The sequence below is a fragment of the Humulus lupulus genome, chromosome 6 (assembly GCF_963169125.1).
Source record: "Humulus lupulus chromosome 6, drHumLupu1.1, whole genome shotgun sequence".
Lineage (NCBI taxonomy): Eukaryota > Viridiplantae > Streptophyta > Magnoliopsida > Rosales > Cannabaceae > Humulus > Humulus lupulus.
The window spans coordinates 33,254,479-33,277,173 of record NC_084798.1 but is presented as its reverse complement, the minus strand read 5'-3'; the positions used below and the strand labels follow the sequence as shown (position 1 = coordinate 33,277,173).

The window sequence follows — 22,695 nt, the reverse complement described above, 5'->3', positions numbered from 1 at the left end:
TATGCTAGTGATGTTATTTTGCTACTTTGAGTTACTATGTTTTTAATGTAATGTATTTGAGTTATTTATGTTCTTTCATCCCCATTTTCTATCTTGTTATCTTTATTTACTTGTGCTAATAGTATATAGGATTAGTCATGCTCTTTCTATGTGCTTCTAATTAGTAAAAGTAATATTGATACAAAATTTTATGTCTAATCTTCTATTGCATTATTGCCCTTGGGCATTTTGTCATTTTTAGATTTTTCATAAGATTAACATTGTGTTTTTAAAGTAAAGAACTTTATATCTTAAATGGACTTTTGTTAGAAAAGAATATGGACTTTAATGTTAGATTTTCCAAGTAAATGTTGGGATGTGAACTATTTACTTGTCCATTTTTGTAAATCAAGTAACCAAGTAACTAAACAAGCATATGGATGATTCTTGAAACCTTTCTATTTCTCAAACTCTTGATTTCCCTTACTTTTGTTTCACTTACCTCATTTTATCATTTCATCAAAAAGACACTACCAAAATCTCAAATCTCTTTTCATTTCCATTTTTTATTTATTTTATGTTACTAACTTTTTTGTGTTATTTTCTACTAATCTTTTGATCTTAGGTTACCTCAATGTGGATCAACCGTCTGATCTATACTATAACCACCGCTTAGTGGTTGTCACGATTAGGGTGTTAAACATGTACATATGCAATCTGCTCGACCGCCACGGCCGAGGTACCACAGGGGAACTAAGGTTGGACCTTGTTTTGTCGCGTAAGTCTGCTTGTTTTGTATTCCCTGAGTTGTAAACAAGTTTTTAAACTTGTATTTTGGGATCCCATGTAAAGACTAAAGTTTTCTTTTAATGGAAATGTTTATTCGTTGTCCAAGATTTTTAATACATAAACCCTTAATGGCGTAATCACATGTTTTAGTCTAAATGACTCGTTTAGTGAGTCCAGCACTAATTTTAAACACACGTGGTACCAGACTCTAATTAACAGGGCGTTACAATATTAATCACTCAAAGTATTAAATATGTTTAAAATGAAATTAAAAATATTATAGAAGTTACTAATATGCTATAAAATCACATAAAGAACCATGTAAAATAATTTAGGGGATATTTTTTACCACATTACAAAAGACATATGTATCATTTCAGATTTTTCATAAACTTAGGTCATTCCCATATTTCAACAAAACAAAGGAACCATTTTAGAATAAATAAACCCATTTAAAAATAACATAATATTTTTATTAAAACATTTAAAAAATTATTACTCTCTTTTGTCAATTAATTTACATAAAATATTTGTCTATTCTTTTTTGTCTTACTCTCCACCTGTCATCGGTTCTTTCTTTTATGGTCACTCTACCAAGCAGTTCCATAGTAAAATAACAAAACCATATAAAATCACACAAAGAAACATGTAAAATAAATAAATAAAAAATTAAATGGGGTTTCGTAGGGGGCGGGGAGTGTTATCCCTGTTCCCACCCCATTTAACATTCGAGGTTTGAAAATGGCCCCCGTCCCCTCCTCATTCCTCATTTAGGCGGCAAATTCCCGCCCCATTCGGGACAGGTCCCCATAGAGAAAATTTTCATCCCTAAATCTTCCTAGTGATAGAAACGGGGCAGGTAATTGGCGAGGGGAGCTCCCCTGCCCCCATCCTCGTTAACCATTTTAATCCCCATCCCCACCCTCATCCCTGCATATTCCCCGTCGAGGGTAGGGAATCCCCGTAGGTTAAAAATAAAATAAAAAAAGATAGATTACCTAAAATTAATATATATTACACTATATTAATCACTCAAAGTATTAAATATGTTTAAAATAAAATTAAAAATCTTTAAAAAGTTACTAATATGCTATAAAATCATATAAATAAACATGTAAAATAAATAAATAAATAAATATTATAAAATAAATAAATTAAATTAAACAAGGCCCCGTCGGGGGCAGAAAGTGTTATCTCCGTCCCTGTCTCATTTAACATTCAGGGTTTGAAAATTACCCTCAACCCGCCCCGTGGGAAAAAATTTCATCCCTAGGTTTTCCTCTCTTTTTCAAAAAAAAATAAAAAATTTAATAATCATGTTAAATAGATTAATTCATAAAAATTAAAGTTATTTTGAAATGTTAATTTAGGGATATTTTTACCGCATCACAAAAGACATCTTAGAATTTTCATAAACTTAGGCCACTCCCATATTTCAACAAAATAAAGGATCCATTTTAGAATAAATAAACCCATTTAAAAAATAACATAATATTTTTATTTAAGCATTTAAAAAATTATCACTCTCTTTTGTCAATTAATTTACATAAAATATGTATCTATTCCTTTTTGTCCTATTCTCCACCTGTCATCAATTCTTTCTTTTATGGTCACTCTACCAAGCAGTTCCAACGAAACTAGAGTCGGCCTCACCTTAAGGCCAGTGAAGCAGCTGCCTAAGGCCTAAATTATAGGAGGCCCATTTTTTTATACCATCATATAAATATATTAAATATATTTCAAAATTTAAGATATTTATTGTACACAGTTAACTCTTAAAGATTTTTTTTAAATATTTTTTAAACTTTAAAGTGGTGAGTCATGAGTTATACGGTTTAGTGAGAACAAATAGGTACTAGTTAACTTCTTTTGACTTTAATTTATTTTATTTTTCATTTCCAATGTAATGACAGTATATATATTCTAACGTTATTTTTTTCTATAGGTTAACGTTTCAAATTATACCGTTGGTTTGGTAATTGATAGATTTAATTTTATTGATATATCCTTAAAATTTTTGTGTATATATATTCCTACTACAATTTGCATAATACACTATTTTATTTCTCTTATTCTCTAAAAGTGAAATTTTCTCATATGCATTCTTTCTTTAAGCATTTGGATTCAAGAATCAAAATCTTTCTTCATAATTTTTCTAGAAAGCAAAAATCTCCAGTCTCCAGGTTATATCATTCTTACTCATTTTTTTATAATATTTTATATTGTTATTATTTTTGTTTTGTTACTTCTATCTTGTTATATTATTTTGATTTGCTTGCTAGTTTGCTTATTCTATGTAATAATTTTAGAGTCAGAAAAAATATGTCTAATCGAAAATATGCTTCAAGATATGATAAACTAAAAAAGAAAGTTTAGTTCAATCACAAAAAGGAGATCTTGATAAATTTATGTTAAGTAGCAAGAATGATGCATTGAATTTGAGTAGTAAAACAATTGAAAAAAATAATTTAAAATCACTAGAGGATGAGGAAATTATGGTAGAAAAGAACTTAGAGAATGAGAATGATGATGTAATTGTTAATGAAGATGGTCAAGAAAATATTAATGAAAATAAAGTTGATATAAAAAGAAAAGATGTTCATGATAATTTGAGTAGTGATGTTTCTTATAATATTTATAATCCCGGAAGGTGGAAAATTATTGATACTAAATTAAGAGATTTGTTAGTAGAAAAAAGTCTAATTAGAATAAATGATATAATTTTTCCAAAAGATGAAAATTCTAGGTATTTTTCCACTTTTTATTACATGAGAAAATTATCGAATGGAGAAACACATGATAGCCATCAAGATGGCTGGTATATTCTAAGGATTTTGACAAGGTGTATTGTTTTTGTTGCAAATTATTTCATTCTAATTCTACTAATAATATGAATCAATTAGGCAATGAAGGAATTAAGGAATGGAAAAATCTTGGTGCTAGGCTTAAAACACATGAAACAAGTAATGAGCATATAGTTAACATGAATGATTGGATTGACTTAGAATTGAGACTTGCAAATCATAAAACAATAGAGAAAAGTTTGCAAGAGCGAATTAATAAGGAGAAAGAACATTGAAGGACTGTTTTAGTAAGAATAATTGCTATTTTAAAAAGTCTAGTTAAGAATAATTTGGCATTTTGAGGAAATAATGAAAAGATCTACCAAGAGAACAGTGGAATTTTTTTGAGTTTAATTCAAATGATTGCTGAATTTGATCCAATTATGCAAGAACATGTTCGACGTATTCAAAATAGTGAAATTCATAATCATTATTTAGGACATAGAATTCAAAATGAGTTGATTCAAATATTAGCGAGTGAAGTGAAAAATGCAATTTTGAAAAAAGTTAAAGAAGCAAAATATTTTTCAGTTATACTTGATTGTACTCCTGATTTAAGTCATCAAGAACAAATGTCTCTTATATTGAGATGTGCAGATATCTCAACTAGTCCAATAAGAGTGGAAGAATATTTTTTAGGATTTTTAAAAGTTGATGATACTTCTAGAAAAGGTCTTTTTAGTGAACTCACAAAAAAAATTGAAAATTTGAAACTTGACATCAATGACATAAGAGGACAATGATATGATAATTGATCTAACATGAAAGGATAGCACCAAGGTGTACAAAATAGATTATTAGAGTTAAATCCTAGAGCATTATATACATCTTGTGGTTATCATAATCTTAATTTAGTACTTTATGATGTTGCTAATTCTTGTGTTAAAGCTGTATCATTTTTTTGGTGTTTTACAACATATATATTCATTATTCTCTTCTTCACATAAGCGATGCACAATATTGAAAAATAATAAATCTGCTTTGACTGTGAAATCATTGTCTCAAAGTTGTTGGGAAAGTCGTATTGAAAGTGTTAAGGCAATTAGATTTCTAACTCCAAAAATAAGAGATGCTTTGCTTGAACTAGCATAAACAAGTGATGATCCTAAAATAAAGAGTGAAGTTAAATGTCTAGCAACCTATGAATTAGATAATTTTGAATTTTTGTTAGGCATGACTATTTGGTTTGATATTTTGTTTGTTGTCAATTCAATTAGTAAAAATTTACAATGTAAAAATATGGATATTGACAATGCTATAAATCAGTTAGATAGCCTTCTTTCTTATTTTGAAAATTATAGGAAAGATGGATTTGTTTCTGTTATAATTTCAGCTAAAGAAATTGCAATTGAAATAGAAATTGAGCCTAAATTTTGTGAAAAACATGTGATTCGTAAGAAAAAACAATTTGATGAAATAATTGATGATGATGATATAGTAAAATCTGTTGAATAATCATTTTGGATTGACTATTTTCTTTTCATGATTGATCAAATTATTTGTTCACTTAGAAATAGATTTGAACAATTTTAAGTGTATGCAAACATGTTTGGATTTTTATTCAATTTGAAGAAACTAAAAGCATTGAATGAAGATGCTTTAAAATATCATTCTTTAAATCTCAAAAATGTTTTAAAATATAATGAATTTTCTGATAATGATAGTTTAGATTTGTTTTCGGAATTAAAAGTGTTGAGAAAAAAATTTCTAAATGAAAATAGTAGTTCAATTGAAATATTTGATTACATAAAAAAGATTGATTCATTTCCAATGCATACATTGCTTATAGAATATTGTTATACAGTTGCTTCTGTAAAAAAAAGTTTTTCAAAATTGAAATTGATAAAGTCTTATTTAAGATCAACTATGTTGCAAGAACGATTGAATAAATTGGCGATGTTGTCTATTGAGCATAATTTACTAGATAAACTCGAATACAATGATTTGATTAACAAATTTGCATCCCAAAAGCAAGAAAGATAAATTTTTAAATGAATCAATTATTATTGTTTATTTTTTAATCATTTTGTTTTAATTGATATTCTTGTTAGATTCTATGGCTTGGAGTTGTGAAAAGTTGGGAGAAGAAAATTTGCTTATTGAAAAATTCATCTACAACTTTGAATAATAAATTTGTAATACTTTTATTTAGAATATTTGACTTTATTAGGTGAGTGTAAAAAATTTATTTAAATTTGGATGATATATTAATATTAAAAATATAATTTTTTTTCTTCTTCATCAAAGGTCCCATTTTAAAATGTTGCCTAAGGCCCCAAAAAAGCTTAGAACCTTATATAAAACAAGACCTATAATATTTCCATATAATGAACCTTATTGAAATGGTATTTTTAGAGGTATTATAAACTTAATTTCTTTATGAAACATTATTTCAAAAGTATTTTAACTCGACCATCTAAAAGAAATAATAAAAAAAAAAAACTCACGTATAGATATTCAACTAAAAAACACCAAAAAGGTTTAGTTTTCATTCTTTTGGTCAGAATTTAGTTTTTCATACTTATTCTTAGGTAACGATGCCCCAAATTGTTGCATCCAGTTTGATGATGTCTATAAAAGAACTTGGTTATTTTGCTTCAACAAAGCCATAATTACTATCCTACGAAATTTTGGCCACAAATATAAGTCAGCATACTTGTTTTTCCTTGATTGCTTCCGTTGCGTCTTTAAGTCATTCTCCAGAGCTGAAGCAGCAATTGAATCAAAGAAACAATGGCGGCTATCATCTGCAAGCACCAAGCTCAGGTTCTGACAACTTTTTATCTAGCAAAATTATGTATAAAAGAATAGCAATAAATAATTATACTAACACAAAAGCTTGAAGCTTTCAAAACAAACATGCTAGTCATTTTTTTAATGACACATAATATGAACAAATAGAAAGAAAATAGAAAAAGATAGCTTTAACCTCAGGAATCGAGAAAGAAAGACTGCATTGATAAAGTGCAAATGATGACAGAATAAGTGTATGTATGTTGTTTGATCTTCACTTATTTAACAGCTTTTATATTTATTTTTAATGTTTTATTTTAAATCGCCTGTTTTCAGCCTGCATTTCGCCCTGATTATTTTGGGCAAACCTGACCTGGTGAGGCGGTTCCCTGCCGGGTTTGTTTGCCAGTCCTAACAATGCATGCAATTGACACACTTCAAACCACACAACAATGCAATGTACAGTAACAAATGAAGCCTCTAATTATTAAGAACAATGAAATCTCAATTGCAACAAAGGAGGCCTCTTGATATTGAGAATTTACTCAAATATAATCTCATAATTATTTTACCAAATTCATGTTAAGAAGCAAGCACCTCCGGTAGCAATACTATTCCAACACAATAAATAGTAAAAACATGAACCATCAAGTTTAGCCAAAACTTAGGGAGTTTCTAGACCGTTATTCAAAATAATGATTAGCATAAAATTATAATATTGGGTATAAAACTATTCGGTGTATAAAACTATTCAGTACCCTGTGTTTTATCAAAATACAAACTTGATACCTTATATTTTCAGCTCATCCAGTACCTATAATTTGAAATGGTACATATTTGTATCCTGGACTCAAATTTAAATAATAAAATTTTATAAATATGACCAAAATATCATCAGAATAATAATTAAATTTGAATTTGTAACTCATGTAATTGAGGGCAGTTTAGTTACATTAATAAAATTTTATTGATCAAATTTGAGTCCAATATACCAAATATGTATGATTTTAAATTACAGAATACCGAATGAGCATTATTGAAAATATAAGGTACCAAGTATGTGTAGATAAAACACAAGATATCAAATGATTATTTATCCTATAATATTTCATAAAGGAGCAGTATTCTTCAACTTCCATGAGTCATGAAAAGCACTTCAGTTATACTTCATAATAACTTCAGAAAATGCACAATCGTAAGTAGACACAACTATTGCCTATCAGAAAACTATATGAAAATTCTAATTTATGAAGCTGTAATTTTCTCTAAAACAATTGTTTCTAAAGTTTATGCTCTCAAGACTGAAAGATTTCCGTTCGATGCTAGATAGAATAAAAACTTTAACAAAAAGTTTAAGCCAAGTCGATATGATACAACAAGTTTAAGCCAACTTTAACTATTTAAGCCAAGTATTTGATAATCATTAATTAGAATAAACATGATACAACAAGTTTTTTTCTCTCCCAATCAACAAGTCGATATGTTGCTTATTTATTTCTTTCACTTGAAGCAATTCATGTTTTTATATACTATCATTGAAATATATGACAAAGACGAACAAAGTAAAAAATAAATCACGAAACTTAGAAAATACCTTGTGAATCTGGCTCTATTTAAGTATTTATAAATAGAAGGGTAGGCACATGCTTAACCTTGTAGAAATCCTCTCCTCCATCACCAACCCTATTTTTGAACTCCATAGGCATCTTTTGAATCATAATTTCCTTGAGAGTAGTAACATGTTGCAAACCATCAGGAATTGTCATCAATCTTTGGCAACATTTAATATTCAAATGGCAAAGACTAGGAAAAGCCCCGTTCTCCACCCGCAATTTTTCCAAATGAAGGAGCTCCACAAGGGAAAGTGATTCAAGTTGTCGAAAACCTCCTTTTGAACAGACCATTTCAAACCCTAAAAAGGCATTGTGATCAAGGTGAAGGATCCTTAGATTTGGTAGCTTTTGCAATATTGCCATTGGATCAACCATTAAACTTGTATTTTTAAGAGTCAATTTGACAAGGTTCGGAGAAATTTGATCATCTTGTGGTAGCTTTTCTATAGGCAGTCCCACATGAATTTCATACGTTCGAGGATATCTTAATATGATTGGTACTATATCTCTTGTTGAGCTTGAACCATTATAATTCTTCACAGATAGAAATTCAAGATGATTAAATGTAACTCTTGTGGGCTGGTAGCTTTCCCCCAAATTTCTGTCCACATACATTTTAAGCCTTCTAAGATTTGTAAGACATGCCAAACTGTTCCAAAGACAACAGTCAACTGAAATATTATTCAGGGTTTGCAAGCTGCTAAGACCATTCAAAAATAATTTATCAGCATTGACAGTGCATTCACATGGTAAATACAAATGTCTAAGTTCTTTCAGCTTGTATATCACATTCGGTAAGGTTAATCTTGAAGTTGATCGTAAGTCTAAAGTTTGCAAGTATCTCAAATATCCAATTGAAGACGATATTTGTTCAACACCACTGCCCTTTATGCTAAAGAATCTTAAATTCCTGAGCTTTCCAATGCTTTTGGGCAGTTGAACAAGTTTCCTGAGATTTTCCAACTTCAAAACTCTAAGCAAATGATAGTTGTCGATTAAGGGCTTCCATACTTGTTTGAGCTGTGGTGGCAGTAAGTTTGTGCATGTAAAAGATCTCAGATGACCATATCTATAAATATTATTATTGTTACCAAAGCTAGTCATCGGACTAGCATGACAGTCCACACTAACAGCGAGCCTTTGACACTGATTGAATTGCAAAACATTCTTCTCAGCGCTTGAAAAGACAACAGATTGTAGAAAATTATCATTGGAAGCCTTAGACAAGCAGAAGTCTCGTATGACATCATGGATGCGACAAGTTCTAATTCTTCCAGTTGAACCTGAGTCTTCAACCTGAACTAAGTGCCTGCGTACCAACTCACATAAACATCCATATGCTACATCTTCCAGGGTCTCAAATGAATTTCCCCTTCGCCATGGACTTGATGACACAAAGCCTTCAGCAATCCATAGTTGGCAAAGGTGGCTTACCTTTATCTCGTAAGCCTTGGGGAAAAGGCAGAAATACAAAAGGCATGGCTTCAAATAAGAAGGCAAATCATCATAAATCAAATTCAGTAGCCATGACAAACCTAGATGTTTCAATTCTTCTTGTTCATCCTCCATTCTATATCTTTCAAGATACGTCTTAAAAACATCACTTAGCTTCTTTAAGTCATCGGTTGTGCTTCTTGTGGACACAAGTCCAACAATGACACATATTGATAATGGCAATCCAGAACAATGTTTAAGCATTTTTTTAGCCAAATTGATCCTATTTTCATTTAATTTTGAATCTGCAACCCAGATGGGCAGGAAGTTAGTGAGTGAGTACTATTGCGTGTATAAGACAGATCTAATAATACAAACTAAAAAGAGAAAGATATAAGAGACATACTTGTGAGTTCATCATGATTAACATCAGTCTGGAGTTGTGCTACCTCTTTGTTACAGTTGGTGATCAAAATCTTTTGGAGCAACTTGAAGCTTTCGTCTTCATCAAGACAAACAAGATCATGATTAACAGCAGCCTGATGTGCTACCTCTTCGTTATGAGTGGTGATTAAAATCTTACTGTTACTTGTTTTACCATTAAGGAAGACAGGTACTAAACAATCCCATACCTCTGTGCTCCAAACATCATCAAGAACAAGCAAAAATGACTTGCCTTTGAGCTCGGTAGAAAGGTAGCCTGCAATTTTTTCACTATCCATTGCTGAAATTTTCTTCCTTTCCTCATTTGTGGCTGAAATAAGCTGAATTAAGAGCTTTTGCAGAATGTTTTTCGTATCAAAATCCTGAGACAAAGTAACCCAAGCCAAAGAATCGAAGTGACGCTTGATCTGAGAGTCCTGATAGATCTCGCTGGCTAGAGTAGTTTTGCCAATTCCACCCAATCCACATATAGAAACCACCCGAGTAGAATCCGATTCTTTCATCAGATCCGTCACGATGTGGTCAAATTTCTTGTCAAATCCAGCAAAATCATTATCAGATCGCGGCAGGGCCACTGCCCTGTGCTTCTCCACACCGAAACCTTCACCAACCAAACCCTCGTCCCTTAATTCTTTTATGCCTAAGTCTTGTAAACCCAATCTCAAATGCGCAACTTTGGTACGGAGTTCGTCAAGTTGTAATTTAAATTTGCGACACTTAAATCTTCCATTGAAGATCCACAGAAATCTCTTGATTAGTAATTTTATAAAGCTCTCTCCTTTTCTTTTCGAAGAAGAAGAAGGCAGTTTAAACGTCAATCTTGAAAGCACACAATCTATAAGAAAAACAGTATCCATTGTTTTAGAAACCACATTCATCACCTTATCGTCTGCATCTCCATTCCGCTTCACAAAAGCATCTGCATCTTTTAGAAAGCATCGCATCTGCTCAAGCTCCGCCATTATACCATCGATTCGGCCCTTGATTCCAGATAATTTGACAGGTCTTGCATAGAACAACTCTCTCAGTCTTTCTAGCACTAACGAAATATTTGCGTCCGCCATGACTGCCGCCGTGCCTGCTACTTTTTCCTCTTCTTAGGTGAGCCTCCGTCCGCCATCACTGCCGTGCCTGAGACCAGAGCATTTTTTTTCTTATTTTTTTTCTATGGAGAAAATGAGGGGAAGAAGAATACTTTACCACCGACCGTTTTTTTTTTAGATACAAACAACAACGTGAAATATGCCAAATATGCAAATTTGCTCAGTTTTATTAAAATTATATTAATTTCATATAAATTTTAAATAAATATTTTATTTTAATTAAATAATTTATTTATTTTGATTTAAATTTATGTGTGTTATAATTTTTTAATTTGGGGTGACAATAATAGATTATATATTATATATTTTATGTAATATTAAATATTATATGTGGATTTTAAATTTAAGTTTCTTGCTAGTATTTTTAAAAAAAAAAATTTATTACCAATTCACAGTAGATTATATTATATGTTTAATATGATATTATTCTAATAAGTGAGTTTAAGTTTAATTAAATTTTATTTAAGTTATAAAATGTATGATTTTATTATTTTTAAATAATTATTATTGTAAAATATCTAAAAAATATCATATTTTAATTTGTTTAATTGTTTATTATTTTAAAACAATTATCATGGTAAAATATCTCAAGAATATCATATTTTAATTTGTTTAATTATTTATTTTATTTTATTTTATTTAAGTTTAAATATTTACAAATTACCGTTAAATATAAGAATATTCTGTTAAATATAAGAATATTTCATTAAAGTAAACAATAAAAAAATAAAAACATTTAAAACCAATAATTTATGTTATCTACACACTTATTTTATTACTAAATACAAGCAACGTGCAATATGCACGTTTACTTAGTTTTATTTATAGAATTTATTAATTATTTTTATTAAATTTATATTAATGTCATATAAATTTCAAATAAATATCATATTTTAATTAAATAATTTATTTATTTTTATTTAAGTTTATGTTTGTTCTAGTTTTTGAAATTGGGAGGGACAACAAGAGGTCATATATTATATGTTTAATGTAATATTAAATATTATACGTGGAATTTAAATTTAAGTTTCTTGTTAGTTTTTTTTAAAAAAACAATTTGTTGCTAATTCACAGTAAATTATATTATATATTTAATATGATATTATTCTAATAAGATAGTTTAAGTTTAATTAAATTATATTTAAGTTATAAAACATATGATCTTATTATTTTTAAATAATTATTATTGTAAAATATCTCAAAAATATCATATTTTAATTTATTTAATTATTTATTATTTTAAAATAATTATTATTGTATAATATCTCAAAAATATCTTATTTTAATTTTTAATTATTTATTTTATTTTATTTAAGTTTAAGTGTTTACAAACTAAATATCATTTTTTAATTAAATAATTTATTTATTTTTATTTAAGTTTATGTTTGTTCTAGTTTTTGAATTTGGGAGGGACAACAAGAGATCATATATTATATGTTTAATGTAATATTAAATATTATACATGGAATTTAAATTTAACTTTCTTGTTAATTTTTTTAAAAAAGCAATTTGTTACTAATTCACAGTAAATTATATTATATATTTAATATGATATTATTCTAATAAGTAAGTTTAAGTTTAATTAAATTATATTTAAGTTATAAAACATATGATCTTATTATTTTTAAATAATTATTATTGTAAAATATCTCAAAAATATCATATTTTAATTTATTTAATTATTTATTATTTTTAAATAATTATTATTGTATAATATCTCAAAAATATTTTATTTTAATTTTTAATTTTTTATTTTATTTTATTTAAGTTTAAGTATTTACAAACTACCATTAAATATAAGAATATTCTGTTAAATATAAGAATATTCCGTTAAAGTTAACCTTAAAAAATTAAAAAACTATTAAAACCAAAAATTTCCGTTATCTACACATTTATTACACATTTATTATATAAAAGAGATTTATTTGTTTTTGAGTAGCGTGCAGTACACGAATTTTCTGGGCATCTTCGTTTTTTTTTTTTTATTAATATAAGGTGCATTTTTCAATATAATGTGAAATATTATTTTAAATTACTTTATTTACTAACTCACTTAAGTTCAAAGTAATGTATGTCATTTTCAATAAAACATATTATTTTAAGTTACTTTATTATTGTTGACTTGGAAATCCTCACCTCAACACACCAGTCACCACTTTTTTTTTTTATCACATTCACACCACACCTTTGCAATTCGCACGTTATCATGTGACGTCAGCTTGTGAGTTTTTTTTTTGAGGGTGTCGCTTGTGAGTGTCTTACTCGTTACTTTTTTAAATTATATTAGTGTTGAAATATTTGTTTTATTAGGGTAACCGAGAACCTTCATTAAGTAAATCAAACATTGGTTAAGTACTAACTCAACCATAGTCATGCCACAGAACAAAGTGATAGGGATATAAGAAAAGTACTAAGAAACTTACAAACATTGACATATGATTTCTTTCATAAAACATTATCACATTATACAATATTGGAGAATTCTCCTATACACCGCACCTCTTTATTATTTTTAGCTTGGAAAATATTTTTGGCAATTTTTTTTATAGTTGGGTACATTGTTGTCATTTAGAGCATCCTGCAAATGTTCAAAAAATTCTAAATAATTTACTGTAATATCCTAGATTTTTAAGATACGATAATGCGAAAATATAAACGTTTTCATTTAACGAAATGTCTCAAAACCCCGTATAAAAAAAACTTTTTAAAATCGTATGTCCATACTTCATTTTTAATACTAACATAGTTTATGAAGAGTAAACTAAGCCTAGTTTATGAAAATAAAACAACATTTCTAAAAACAAAACAGCTTCCCAAAAAGGTCGGTTCACATGTACATCCAGAAAGTAAACTCCATCGCTCACTGCTATGCTTTACCATTGTTCTTACCCACAACAAGAAACAACTAGGTAAGCGAAAACGCTTAGTAAATTCAACTTTAAAACAAAAGCATGCAAATAAGACAGGTGATCACCGACCAAGTTATTGTCCACTGATAACAATAGCTCACAAAATTAGGGTTCCGGATCCATCCGGACCCTACGCAATCAATTTTAAGAACGCAAAAGTGTCCTGGAAAACTTATGGTTATGTCTGATAACAAATGGCAAACTATTTCATATAAACAGATAAATTCCTGCACTCAGGAAATCCCACAGCAAGAAAATATAATATATCACAATATAATTTGAGACTAACGCTCGACAATTTCCAACAATTCGGACGTATCACGCCCTCCAACAATTTTGCTAATCAGTAGGGAAGAACCGAGTCTCAACACTAAGATATAGCCAATAAATATCCCCATCAAGGGTAACTATCAAGTTACCTAGGGCATTGCTACTTATCCAAGAGTAAATCCCTCACCAGGATAATCATCAAGTCACCTAGGGCATTGCTACTATTCAAGAGTGTAATCGAAGTTACACGGGTTTACAGAGACTTCTATATTAATCAGTGGTGCTGGTGAGCAGTTTCCCCTTTGGTGTTCAGCCTCACTCAAACTTGGCAACCCTTAGTGTAACGCCCTAATCTCCAGGGACCGTTACAGTGTGCATTTTAAACAGTTCTAAACTCGCTAATCGAGTCATTTAGCCATAATCGTATAACTAAGTATGATTAGTGGTTTAGGGTTAAAATTTTTGGTTAAGATACAACGTTTCACTAAAACGTTTACTGGATACATTGAGATCCCAAAAATATAACTTAAAGGTTAATTACAACAAAAGATTTACAACCAGTCGACCTGAGCAGAAAAATAGTGTTTAACCCTAGTTCCTCTTTAAACCCTTGGTCGTGGCGGTCGAGCAGCCGCATATGTACACATCGTCACCTAAGCTCTCTAACTCAAGGATGGCCCAGCTTTCTTTTGCCTTAACCTGCACCACATAGCTCCCGTGAGTCGAAGCCCAACAAGAAAACTTAATATGCTCATGAACAAGTAATAACATGTTACTAAATCATAATAGGCATGCCTAGCAATAATAGCCCTATTCATGCATGCAAATAAGTCCAGATAATGATGGTGGATCATGCCCTCCTGTGTGGACGACTATCAAGTCAATCCTAATCAGATGAGTGATTAACACTTTGAGTTCTGATAATCATGTTGGGGCATGTAGCCCTAATCAGATGAGTGACTGATGAGTGAGTCACTAACTTAAATCAGATGAGTGACTGATGAGTAAGTCACTAACTTAAACCAGATGAATGACTATGGAGTCACAAACTTGAATCAGATGAGTGAGTCACTAACTTAAACCAGATGAGTGACTATGGAGTCACAAACTTGAATAAGATGAGTGAGTCACTAATTTGGGCTCCACACCCTTAGCCATGTGACGATGCAGTCACCTGGCCCTTCTGGCCCTGGCTCTAAGTAACTAGCCATTAGGCTAGACAAGTGCTTTTGTGTTCATCGAACTTAAGGTCGGTCAAGCATTTCATGCTTATGACGATAATGCTTATGTCGATTAGATCTAATCTTTTCGGCTTGCGTTAAACACGCTAATACCGTTCTTGACTCTTAAGCCAATACCATACTGTTTACCGAGTTTTTCAGAAACTAGAATTATAAGAATAAAGAGAGCTTAGAAAGCGAAGAGCGTAGATTATCACACTAGGAATTTTACGTGGTTGGGGCGTTAAAGAGCCTTAGTCCACGAGTCGATTGTATTAAAGCTTTTAGGAGCTTAAGTAATGAGATCTCTCTGACTTTGAGCAAAGTGTATGTTTACAAGAGAGAAATTGAATCCCTTTTCCCAGCGCACAATTGTTCATATTTATAGGCAGTTGAGTGCTTCTGGGTTTGGGCCAGATTAATTCGGGCCCAATAAGAGTATAAACACTATTTGCTCGCTGATGGAGGCTTAATACAAAGGATTTTAATAAATAAGATGCACTAATTAGGGCCCATTGAACCGCCCTGAGTGTAACGACGCTACAAGAGTGACAATAGTACGTAGCTTTAGTCTGGTTCGCGTGGACTTCGAAGGAGATCTGAGGGACAGGATCCGTCAAAGTAGTGGCAGTACAATTCTGCAATAACAGCGTACATTTCGTATGTAACCTCTTACTGCAGGTTAGTTATGGAGACACAACTCCGTGTTTCTCAGAGTGAAGTCGATATCAGGGACCATTTATCACGCCCAACCTGGGTGCCTGGTCCGGGTTCGTTTACTAACATCCATCTTGATTTACCAGGACCTTAGTTCGTTTACCAGGATCCGGGATTATACACTATCGTCCCGATCCATTCGTAGACTTGAGGGAACAGTTTCTTCATCGCACCGCGGTTAACATCGGACAAGGGGTCTAGGAAGATGAAACACGCCAGCTTCATGGTCTCGGATTTTCTCCCAGGACAATGTGTGGGCTTTACTGGTACTTGGATCACTTAGAATTACTCCTGCATGTGTTATTGGGCCTGATCTGGGCCTTAAATCCCTTCAGGGTGGCCCATGAACTCAATATGCGGAGTCGTGACTGTTGGGAAGAAGCGGGGATAACATTTACCCCCCAAGCCTTCATTTGTGCTTCCGCTTCCTTCCCCGGATCAATTCTCGACATCCCGGTTCATTCCCCAGGAGACGTGTCTGCTTCCATGGGGAATTGATTGCCGAGAGCTTGCATAATAAGCATTTGTATTAACGTCCCTCATCGAATCCCAAAGGCCCGATCCGTTTACTAGGATTCGGGTTTGTTTACCAGAGCCCAGGTTCATTTACTTCAAGGCCGTTTAGATGACCCTTAATCCTTCAGCTTCATCATGATACACACACGTGTCCCCCTGCAATTGGTGCATCGATGGTACTCGAGTCTGACAGATTAGGGGACATTCTCTTGGTTACCGTGTTGGCAGTCAAACATCAGCGCGAATTCTGAAGCGTCCCATCTGCACGAACGGATCCTTTAATATTCTTGCATCATTGAGGATTGTTGGATGGGATGGCCTTTGAGATGCTTTTCCCGTGGATCGTTGGATCGAGGCAGCGCAGATCGTGACTTTGGGAAATTGCGATCTAATACTCGAGTAGGTTAATTAATGCCCCTGCGCGATCCGGGACCGTCCGATGGGGGGGGATCGTGTTGAAGCGTCAGATCAAAAACACATTTTCGGTCCTTATAAATACCCCCATATTTTCATTCAAAAATTTTACGCATTCCAAACGAACGGAATCATAGAAAGGCCCTTTTATGTCCGAGCTTGCCGATGAAATTCTCCGTCAGTTACTCTGCCTTCGCTGTCGTCTCTTTCCTACGCGTTTGATTTCGGCACCCTTGCCCGAAAGTGTGACTTCGGCCCAACCGTTGGACAAACTATTGTGTCGCCTCCGCTTGTTCAAGACTATGGTTCTACCATCATTGTCACCGGAAACACATCGTCCTCCACAATCAGCACTTTTCCGTAAATTTTCCAACTCTTTTACTCATGTTTTCTCGTGCTTATCATTTTGTTATACTGTCGTTATAGCTATAGGGCTGTTAGAGCTGGGGCCACCGTTTAGGGTAGCTCTGGGTGTCTTAGAATAAGAGAACAAATTTTATGGGTTGTCCTGAATCCTCTTAGGTCCGGGTTGTCCCTGAACAAATAGTAATAGGTCGACTTGGGAAAGCTTTTAGAAGAACTCTTCTTATTTGTTCCCAATCAGGGTTCTGCGGATCCTTGGTGATCCCGGATCTGATCCGGACGGGACTCTTCCAAGCAGTTTGTAGGAAAGCCCCCGAACCTTGACCAACCTTTTTGGGTTTTGGTGCTAACTGCTTGGTTGTTTGCTTTGTTCCCTTTTGTTCCTAGATCATCAGCCATGAGTCACGACGTCACCCTCCATCCAGAAGAGTATGTCCAAGCGGCCCCTTTAGTCCTGGAAGGACATAAACCCCCTAGTGGCAACATGTGGGAGATGGACGGGGAGAAGAACCTATTCCGGAACTACCGGATGTTGGATATCCTGGAGAAGCATTTGGGCGTAGAGTCGACTCCTGGACTATTTTATAACCGTCTAGCCAGGAAGGAGGAAAAGGCTCACACCAGCGTGGGTGAATTTGGGGCCTGGAGCATGGGCCACATCAGCACGGGAGCCACTCTCCCGCTCCACGACTATTTCGTGCAATTCCTCAAGTTTGTGGGGATCGCGCTGTTTCAGCTCTTGTCTCAAGCCTACTGGCTCCTTATCGGATGACACATCTTCTACGTGGCGAAGGAGGTACCGGAGCCGACCCTAGCTGAGGTGTTGTACTTTTATAAGTGGAGCCGCAGCTTAACGCTAAGGACAAGACCCGGGACGGCTTCTACAGACTGAAGCCTCGTGGCAATTATCCTGCCCCCACCAGTTCCTGGAAACATCCCCCGGATGTCAGACACTATTTGTTTATGACATCTGGGTTCCTCTTGGATAAGAACCCCACGTTGATGCTGGACTTCCAGCGAGTGGGTAAGTAGTCTCTTTTTTCCTAGTTTAATTCATTCTTTTCATTCTTTTTGTGATCCGCTTTCAACTTACAGTCCTAGATGACAGGACCCTATGCTCAGACCCCCCCTTACCCAGTCGATCCTTGACCGGAAGAAGTTCTACGCCACGTTAAGCACGGAGGACTTGGACGTAGGGGCTATGTAAACACCGCCAACCTGCGAGTAGTTAGGATGTTGGCGACTAACCAGATGATTGTGACCCCTAGCCTCCGGGGGCTACAATGCGAGAAAGATCCGGCTTTGAGGGAGGAACTAGCCCTCACCCATATCAAGGATGTGGAAGATACAGCCCGGGCGGATGCGATGAAAAGGAAGAGAAAACAGGCCCAACGATCAGAGAGGGCTGCCTCTGAGGAGCTGGAAGCTCTCTTCGAAGAGGCTCAATCGAACACGGGGGCTCCCGGGGCTAGTGTATCGGGGCAAGGTAATTCGCCTTTACTTTTGACTTATGCTCCCCGTTTTGGGGACTTAATTAAGGATATACTAGTTTGTCGAGGCCACTTGTTCGGGGTCATTAGAGAAATGAGACCTTCATCCCCCATCGTTGTAGATCCGAAGACTCTCATGTACTCGTCCGGGTTCTTTCAATATGGTAACTTCCTGGACCTTGACGACATGGGAGACCAAATTCATTCCTTCGCTGTAGAGGAATTGAGTCGATCCTGAGTTCTAGATAAGGGTTCATCTCGGAGGACCTTAGCCTAGTTTTTCTTTTGGATCACTTCTTATCCTTACTCGTATACTTTGCTGACTTTCTTTATGTTCGTCTATTTCAGAAGGATCCGATATGTCTAACCCCTGTGGTCAAGATGAAGTAGGCCCTTGAGGCTCGGGCGGCCAAGGCCAAGGCATCGGCCAAGAAAGCCGCCAGAGGCGCTCCCAAGAACAAGGTCTTGGCCGCGATTCTTAGGGGCTTGGTGTCAGAGCCGAATATGGTTGGGGAGGCCTCAGCCGCAACCCCTACTACCACGATTCATACCAAAGCTGTCCTGCCCCAACCTGCTCGACCTTTGGTCATTGACCTGGAGCAGGAACCTCTAGTGAGTCGGGGGTCTGAGAAGAGGGTTGCGGACTCGGCTACTGGTGAGTCCGCGAACCGGGCAAAGAGGGCCAAGACTAAAGACCCTCCTTGGCTGAGAATTCTTTCGGGGAAAGTCAGTTTGCCACTCAGGATATTTCAGAGGCTCCCATGCTCCCCGTCAATCTGGCTCTTCCTGAAGAGGGGGAGATGATCCTGCGGGAGGAGCGGTTGAAGATGGTGTCCCAGACATGGAAAGACGGCTGAGGAAATCAGGAGGAGGTGTACCGGGCTTTGACGATAGCCGAGATTGGGTTTCGCCCCAAATTAGGGCAGGACACAGCCCCATTCACTGCGGACCTACTGGAACAGGTTGGGACTACCATGTCCAATCTTCAGCTGAAACGATGCGCCTCCTCGGCTAACCAGGATGCTCTGCTCATCTCACAGGCTATCCGTCACCAGGCCACCATTGTATGTCATCTGCCCATATCTCCCTTTGCTTTTTGTATTTTTAATCCGTATTTTTTCTAACTTTGATTTGTTCCAAGATGCTTTATTGGGCCACCGGAATGCTGACTTGGTGGGCGAGATGGCGATGAAATTGGAGATGGGCCAGCTGGAATTGGAGGGGGTTGTGAACCAGCAAGAAGCCACTAAGGAAGCCTTGGCCAAGGAGGTAGCCCAAGCCAAAGCGGACTGCGAAGAGGCTGCTCGGGCTCGGTTCCAACTTGAAGAAACTTTGTCCCGGAAAGAAGTTGAACAAAAAAAGTTGGTGGCTAGTCTGGAGGCGAAGCTTCCTCGTGTTCGGGGCTCTGAGGCATCGTCTAAGGCTCTCCTAGAGGCAGCCGAAGCCCAGTCTCGCTTGGATCGAGAGAAGATCATCGCTCTTGAGTCTTGGATCCAGGCCTTGGACGATCTGCTTCAGCTAGAGGTGAAAATGCACGGGGAGACCCGTCAAGGGAAAGAGCAGGCGGATGCCTTGTTGGAGGCCACCTTCGATAAGGCTATTTATATGGCCTGGCTCCAGGACAAGAACATGAACCTCCTGCTTTACCCTGATCCCGCCGCGAAGAGAGCCAAGTTTGAGGCTAAGGAGAAAGTTGACGCGGAGACCTTGGCCGAGGAGGAGACAGATGGGTCCAACCCGGAGGCATTAGGACACGGATTAGCCTAAGCCCGGGTCTTTTACTTATTTTTCTTTCTCTTTTTTTTTTTGTAACACTTTTATGGACGCGGGTGCGTCCAAGACAATTTTTATGTGTATCTAATTTTTCCTTTTGCATAAGTTTTTCTCGTTCAATTCGTTAAAATCTCACTAAGTGTTTTACCACCTTGCCTAAAAGAGTCGAATGTTCGATCCTGGTTCCAACAGTCGGGACCATTTGGGAAAAATAGAAAACGTTTATCACGTCTGGGGAACAATATTCATCCCAATTTCATAATACGGGCTCCTACGGCTTGAACCATCGGAGATCTCTTTAGATTTTAACTTATTAACTGGCTTTAATCCTGCTGTTCAGGTTCCAACGGCCTGGGCCACTAGAGAGTTAACAATTGTCACCAAATTTGTTTGTCCTAATTCTGGTGTTCAGGTTCCAACGACCTGGGCCATTATAGGGAAGGTATTTGGTTATTTGGGACCACATTCGGTCGACCGATTTTCAAGATTTTTATTCTTCCAGACCATGTATGTCCGAGTTGGGACTAGGCTTGAGCCTTACATCCTATTTGGTTTGTACCCCCCGGGCCATGTCTGTCTGGGTTAGGGACCAGGCCTGAGCCTTGCGACCTATCGGGTCCGCACCCCCCGGATCATGTATGTCCGGGTTAGGGACTAGCTCTGAGCCTTACATCCTTTTGTTAGGAGTTGGGCTTCTGCTACCCCCAGTTTGTACGGTCCGAACTAGGACTAAACTTTACGTTTTGCATCTTGTTTGTTTTTGTTCCCGGACTTGTTCGTACAAATGGATATACCCCCCCAAGTGAGCGAAGACTGTAGTCTTGGGTCACTTGTTTACGAAGACGGACAGAAATTTCCATTTCTTTACAATATTTCTGTATGATGTTTTTTTCACATCATTTTCATTAACTAAGAAACCGCCCTAGGGCGTACATTATTTACAAGAAAAATTAAAAGCAGGAATGTAACGCCCTGCTAATTAGGGTCCATTACCAGGTGTGTTTCGAAACCAGTGCTGGACTTACTAACAAGTCATTTGGACTAAACATGTGATTAAGCCACTAAGGTCTGGGTATTAAAAACTTTTGATCATTTCATAAACGTTTCCATTAAGTTAATAACCAGTTCTTTACATGGGATCCCAAAAACATTAGTTTAAAAGCCTGTTACAAAACTCAGATTACACATTAAGCCGTCCTAAGCGGCAAAAGCTAGGTTTAACCCTAGTTCCTCTAAGCATCTCGGCCGTGGTGGTCGAGCGGACTGCATATGTACATACCACTGCTAACGGCCTCTGACTCATGGCTGGTTGAGCTTCTCTTTACCTTTACCTGCACCACAAAGCACCTGTGAGCCAGAAGACTCAGCAAGAAAACATAATCAACAGTTCAGTTAATAAAACAGCCATCAAATAGTAATAACTGAATCCAATGCATCCATCAAACCCAATTGGAGACTATAGAGTCACACAAGTGCATGTCGCACTTTCTTTCAAGTTGTTGGCATCCGAGCCAGTCAAGTGCATGTAGCACTCCCAGGGTGGCCCAGCCATGGTGGCCTGCACTCCACGCGCATTATGCCAATCTTAGCTTATAAACTAAGTTCCTTATGCCCTTGACTTATAAGTCAAGCCACCACGTGCCTCCAACTTATAAGTTGAAGCCTTGGGATTTTCAACCATTGAAAATCTCCCAGAGCCCATCATATTCTCAACTAATAAGTTGATCCTCATTTACCATCCTATTGATACCCTAGTTTATAAACTAAGCATCACAGTCATAACAAACAGTCTCATGTTCCATTTAGCATACTTATCTAACAGTCATACCATGCATTATAACACATTCACTCAACAGTCATAAGCATAATCATAATTATGCACGTTACAGCGTATCTAATCAGACATTCACAACATAATTATAATCATGTTCATCACCTTCATTATGTTCTAATCATGCATTCACATAACAGGTGCAGTTTTCTTACCTTTGGTCCGTATGCAGGTTACTAGCGACAATCCTCCGAGTACGATCTCCGATTCAAGCTCTTAGCGAAAACCTAGTCACAACCGCGATAATGAAGTTC

The 22,695-nt window shown here is 35.3% G+C and overlaps 2 protein-coding genes across 3 annotated transcripts; one reads left to right on the top strand and one right to left on the bottom strand.

Moving 5' to 3' along the window:
• Nucleotides 1-3,970: 3,970 nt before the first annotated feature.
• On the top strand, nt 3,971-5,066 carry LOC133784948 (uncharacterized). Its single transcript, XM_062224213.1, has 2 exons — nt 3,971-4,283; nt 4,783-5,066. The coding sequence occupies exons 1-2, from the start codon at nt 3,971-3,973 to the stop codon at nt 5,064-5,066; spliced, it is 597 nt and encodes a 198-aa protein (XP_062080197.1).
• Nucleotides 5,067-6,073: 1,007 nt separating this feature from the next.
• On the bottom strand, nt 6,074-11,037 carry LOC133782027 (probable disease resistance RPP8-like protein 2). Of its 2 annotated transcripts, none has more exons than XM_062221171.1 (3): nt 9,798-11,037; nt 7,939-9,696; nt 6,074-6,395 (listed from the first exon to the last, which is right to left on the bottom strand). In XM_062221171.1, the coding sequence occupies exons 1-2, from the start codon at nt 10,897-10,899 to the stop codon at nt 7,958-7,960; spliced, it is 2,841 nt and encodes a 946-aa protein (XP_062077155.1). In that variant the 5' UTR covers nt 10,900-11,037; the 3' UTR covers nt 6,074-6,395; nt 7,939-7,957. The 2 variants fall into 2 exon arrangements, with proteins under 2 accessions (XP_062077155.1, XP_062077156.1); XM_062221172.1 differs by having other exon boundaries at nt 6,074-6,358.
• Between the last annotated feature and the right edge of the window lie 11,658 nt (nt 11,038-22,695).